A 6000-nucleotide genomic window follows, 5' to 3' on the forward strand; every position below is an offset into this window, starting at 1 on the left:
CCAGATTAGAGCCAGATGTGTGCAAATGTGAGCACTGTCTTCCACCTACATTGTTTGTGCAAATGTGAGCACTGTCTTCCACCTATACTGTTTGTGCAAATGTGAGCACTGTCTTCCACCTATACTGTGTGTGCAAATGTGAGCACTGTCTTCCACCTATACTGTTTGTGCAAATGTGAGCACTGTCTTCCACCTACACTGTTTGTGCAAATGTGAGCACTGTCTTCCACCTATACTGTTTGTGCAAATGTGAGCACTGTCTTCCACCTATACTGTTTGTGCAAATGTGAGCACTGTCTTCCACCTATACTGTTTGTGCAAATGTGAGCACTGTCTTCCACCTACACTGTTTGTGCAAATGTGAGCACTGTCTTCCACCTATACTGTTTGTGCAAATGTGAGCACTGTCTTCCACCTATACTGTTTGTGCAAATGTGAGCACTGTCTTCCACCTACACTGTTTGTGCAAATGTGAGCACTGTCTTCCACCTATACTGTTTGTGCAAATGTGAGCACTGTCTTCCACCTATACTGTTTGTGCAAATGTGAGCACTGTCTTCCACCTACACTGTTTGTGCAAATGTGAGCACTGTCTTCCACCTACACTGTGTGTGCAAATGTGAGCACTGTCTTCCACCTATACTGTTTGTGCAAATGTGAGCACTGTCTTCCACCTATGCTGTTTGTGCAAATGTGAGCACTGTCTTCCACCTAACTGTTTGTGCAAATGTGAGCACTGTCTTCCACCTACACTGTTTGTGCTCATTTCCTGGAAGGCAAGGCGTCTAGGGCAGCTGAGGGATGGCTTTCTTCCTGTTACTCTTGCTGCTGATGACAAGTGAGAGGCAAGGGAGTACCAGAACTACATTTAAAGCCTGCCTTCCTGGGAAAATTAAAGTAGAATCAAGACCAAAAGGAATATGTAAAAAACAAGTCTGTCTGGGCCAAGTGGGGGAATCTTTCCTTGCCTGCAATGGAAAATGAGAAAGAGCCAGCTCAGGCCCTAAGGCAGGAGGATTGCGACTATAGGAATAACCCTATATTTGATTCTGTCCCCTCTGGCTTTCTCGCTATCTCTTGGCTGTTATTATTATTTTACTGTTTAATTTTTTTGCGAGATCATTTATAGTAATATAAAGTAGCTCATATCCTTTATGGAACTAAGTTTCTTATAAATAATATAAACACACATGCATATTTTAATAAAAATATTTACAAAAGTATTGCATTCATTCGTATTGGTGTATATTATTTATAAGTACATAAATGTAATGTATAGCCACTCAGAAGTTAATAGATCATAGTATAGGAAAACGCCACACCTGAGTTTGGCTTTAGTAGCTCTCAACAGGTGATATTTTGTCTTTGTAAGTGCTGAAGATAAGAACTCTTGTAATGGATCCTTAGCCAGGGCATAGAGTGGGGCCACCCAGTCACAATCACCAAGATTTGGCTCCCAGTGACATGAAGGTTGGCCAAGGGTTGGAGGGTCACCAAGGTGGCAATACCAGGACATAACAGGGAATGCTGCTTGTGACCAGTGTGACAGAAGGCCACAGAGCAAACAAATCAACAGCAGAAGTCCACTTGAAAGAGTGAGATTGTCATCATTTGAGTCGATCTGGAACTGTTGGCAGTGTCCGTCATAACTTTGAAGGACAGAAGGCCCCCGTGTGACACCAGCATGAAGGTGTTTGCTGGGACCACAAATAAGTCATCATATTTGGAGACCGTGGCTAGGGATGGCCTTGAAGCTGAGGGGGTTAGGAGAGAATGGTCAAAAGATGCTTCATCTGGGGACAACTGGCCCTTCATGCTCAACCCATCATCACTTCAGTCATTTAACAGGAGGAAAGTGCACTGGAGGTGCTGGGGAGCAAGATCGCAGTGGCGCATGGGTGTTTTCTTTACGTGTTAACGATGCCACAGCATCAGGAGATCTGGTCGGCACTAATGTGTGTGACGTGCTAAGCTGGGTTGACTGGTTTGTTGTTTGTCTGTCTGTCTGTCTGTCTGTCTTTCTTAGCTGAAAGTAATAAAAAGCAATGGGTGAGGAGACTGGAGACACAGATGGATGAGAGTTAAGGGGACACCCTCGACATCTGCTGTTTCAAATTCATGGCCTTCGTCCCTTCTCCCAGTTGCACCTCAGTACTAAGTATATCAGTATATCCCAGTTGCATATCAGTACTAAGCATGCTACCGTATATCAGAGTGTAGTGATGACTTGTACAGTGTTACTGACAGGTCAGTGAAACCTTCACCGGTATTATTTCGCTTAATTTTCACAACCGAGTCACGATATGAAAACAGTTTGACACATAGACCTTCCCGCTCTAGAAGTGATTCTGTGTTAGTGTGTGTGCTATGCATACATGTTGCATTGTGTGGGTACAATTGTGTGTGTGTGTGTGCTTGTGAGTGCATGTGTGTGTGTACATGCATGCACATGTGATCACCAGGTCTAGCTGGGTTAGTTGTCAGTGTTGCCCAAGGGAGGTTCTATCTGTGCGTGGGGGGAGGGGCATAGAATTACAGGCAGCTGACAAATCCACCCAGATGTCTGATTTTCACGTGGATTCTGGGGGATCCACACTCTGGTCCTCACACTTGCATTATATACCGGAACCATCTCCTTAGCTCACTGGCAGTAGTAGTAGTAGTTCATTCTTTTCCTTCTTCCCTCCCTCTCTCCTCCCCTTTTTCCTCTTTCTCCATCCCTCCCTTTCTTCCTTTCACTCTTCCTCTCTCTCTCTCTCTCTCTCTCTCTCTCTCTCTCTCTCTCTCTCTCTCTCTCTTTCTTTCACATGATCTCACTGTTACCCTGGCTAACTTAGAATTTACCATGTGGACCAGGCTGGTCTTGGTTTCACAGAAATCCTGACTGTTGGGATTAAAGGCGCCTGCCACCATGTGGAGTTTAGTAGTGATTCTTATATACCAGGTACATGTTTCCAGTTCACCCATTGGTTAAAGGTCCTGTCTTTAGTCTTCACGGTAAACATGTTCAGAGAAACAAAGCAATTCTTTCTCAGGAGAACTGCCCCAAATCCCTTACCTCAATGTTGTCTGTCCCCACCCCTCCACCTAAGACTTATTCCACAGATCTTTCCTTTGTGCAAAGGATCCTGCCAGGCACTAAAAATAAATTATGAAACTGAATGAATGACGAAACTCAGAATTCATGATCGAAACGGGAAGAAAAAAGTATGTAGATATATTAGATAACCATAATTTTGTGTCTTTTAAATGTGCAATTGCACTCTCAGGTTTTTTTCCCTCCCAGCTGGGAGAAAATATTAAGTCTCATCTATAAACAAATGTGGTGAGAAAAAAATAGGTCTTGTGACAAAATACTCCTTTGAGATTCACAGGAAAGAAGATTTTTTTTTCTTTAGAAATCCATGGGTCTGGGAGCCATGCAAGGAACAGAATATAATTCTTGGTAGGAAGCATGTGTAAATGAATGCATGGAGGAGGTGCGTCTGCTTATATACCCTCAGAGCCAGGTTTCCACGTGTGATAAGAAAAGTTGTGCATTGAAACACACACACACACACACACACACACACACACACACACACACACAAATTCCTAATCTATTTTAAGTCCTAACAATTGTTTTCACTTATTTGCTGGGTACAGGGTCTGCCCTCAAACACATCCTCTTACTTCTCCCTCCCAAGTGCTGGGATTATAGCAGCAACAAAATATGTTGACTTATCTCTATTTAAGAAATCAAGTATAAAAATCTGTATCTAATGATAGGTTGTGTATGGGTGGGCTCCCAGCAACCCAAAAGCCCCCTGCTATTACAGACAATGCCATATACTTTTCAAGAGAGGGTCTCCATTTGCCGCCCAATTGAACCCAAGACCATACAATAATTGAGAGCCAGTGAGGAAAGCCTTTAAGATTTAAAAGCCAAGACCTATGAGCAGGATAACTTTTCACCTCATAAAATCAAGGCCTTTTAGCATAGGATGCTGACATGATACTGTACTTACATCAAGAGCCACGGACTGCTTGGCCCAGGACTTCTTCACTTGGTCGTACATAATCGTGTTGTTAATACCAAGGCCACAAAAGATGACAAAGGCCTAGGACACAGAAAGCCTGTTAATTAAAAACCGTAATAACTCACAGTCAAGATCTAATATGAAGACAGGCAGTCACCAGAGACAGTTCCGAAAATATAATTTTATTGTGCTCAGAGGTGGGCCTCGGGGACATGTGCATTAAAGTTCTTAATTACTATTGTCATGTAAGGACTTTATAGCTCACACTGCACACGAGAAGAGAAATCATTATTTTAATGATATCGGGAAGAAATAACTTCACACATTCGAGAGCATGCAATGTGTTTCAACGTGGCTTTAATTTATTTGGGCGGTAGATTTATTTGTTTTTATTATTCTGCTTTGTTTAACTAAAAGCAGCCCCTTTCAATAGCAAGGTTATAAAATATTTTGGCCAAGAAATTAAGTAAGAGAAACCACAAGGTTGGGGCTAGGGCAAGCAGACTGATTTAGAACCAGCTACTGGAAAGATGCATTGAGAATGGTAGTTCTTTATGCGTGGCACAGACCACGATAAAGCACATGAAAGCCAACCTCTTCTGCAGGAGACAGAACGAAATGGAAGCTTGTGAACTAAAGGAAAGTGGGGAAGAGACCTGGAAGGGCTGGCTAAGGGTTTCATGACTGATCACGTGTGAACACAAGGATAGTTAACACTGGGCTGAAGTGGGGGTATAGGATAGAATTCTGCAATAGTACTAAGGTAAAATGATTATTACAAACTAATCCAACTGGCAAAAACACAATCAAGTTTTGCCTGTGCATTTATAGTCTTTAAAATTTCCTGTAAGTCTGGTACACCATTTAACTTCGTTCAAATGTTTCATGTTTATGCCAACACACGTGGGCAAAGACACTGTCAGTGATTCAGTCCTGGCCCTTGGCTTCGAAAAATGTATTTGCTCACCTCAAAAAGCCTTTGGTCAGCATCATCAAAAGGTTTCCCGTCGAGTCTGTTCAGCACTTGAGCGACCCCTGTTGAGGGAGGGTGGGGACAGTGGTCACTGTAAGTACTGGACATCTTGTCCCTGTGACAGAGTATGCCAGAGCTGACTCTGTGGGTGACTTAACACAGTTTAATCTCTGATGCAAGTACATTAGCATAGACAGTTTTATATATGATCACTGGAGATATACATGTACATATATATTATATGTATATATGTATATGTTATATGCATATATGTATGTATGTATCATGTGTATATAATACGCATCCTCCTTGGTGTTTGGAAAGGTCAGTGTGGTATGGTGATTAAGAACTGGCTCTGGATTTAGGTAACCTTAGTTCAAATTCCAGTTCTAGTGTTAGCTGTGTGTCTGAGAGGAAATGAACTGTTTTAGTGATGAAAATCTTTGTCGATACAAAAAGAATTAAAATGTAAACTATCCCAGAGGATTATGAAGATGTGAAATAGGTTTTAGAGTTTCATTATGCACACTTAAGACATCCAGCATGATTTTACGGGACACACGCGGGTCAAAGCAGAGTTGGTTCTGTTATCTGTACCGATGGCTCACACAGCTCTAACAGACTCAGCAAGCAGGCTTGCCCTTCTCTAATACATTCCCCAGCGTTATACCAGACGTGTTGACACATGACTTCCAAAACACATCAACCTAACTAAGACAGTTCTATCCTGAAAACTGCTAGTCTGTGGCCCCATTTAGCAGGAACAAAGGGAAACAATAGCTATGACTCTAAAGTGAGTCTGTACCTTTTAAAATGTACCTAACTTCCCACTGGTGAGCCAACTCATTGTTTTCTCAACAGCATATAAAAATATGAAAAAGTCTTTAGCATAACGGGAAAACTACAGCACTAACTTCGAAGTAACAGGAGATGTTTATCATTAGCCTTAAAATGAAAGATTGTATATGAGATTACCATTTGAGCAATACATGTTTCCTATGGACATTT

At 42.0% G+C, this 6000-nt stretch overlaps 1 protein-coding gene across 1 annotated transcript in view; it reads right to left on the reverse strand.

Moving 5' to 3' along the window:
- The window catches only part of Pde11a (phosphodiesterase 11A), a 223371-nt gene that overhangs the window by 150140 nt on the left and 67231 nt on the right, over positions 1-6000 (reverse strand). The window contains exons 6-7 of the mRNA XM_032902539.1: positions 4987-5054; positions 4008-4100 (exon numbers count right to left, since the gene is read on the reverse strand). Of these exons, the coding sequence (XP_032758430.1) occupies positions 4008-4100; positions 4987-5054 (161 nt within the window). The remainder of the gene's footprint in view (positions 1-4007; positions 4101-4986; positions 5055-6000) is intronic.

This window comes from Rattus rattus, chromosome 5, assembly GCF_011064425.1.
Source record: "Rattus rattus isolate New Zealand chromosome 5, Rrattus_CSIRO_v1, whole genome shotgun sequence".
Lineage (NCBI taxonomy): Eukaryota > Metazoa > Chordata > Mammalia > Rodentia > Muridae > Rattus > Rattus rattus.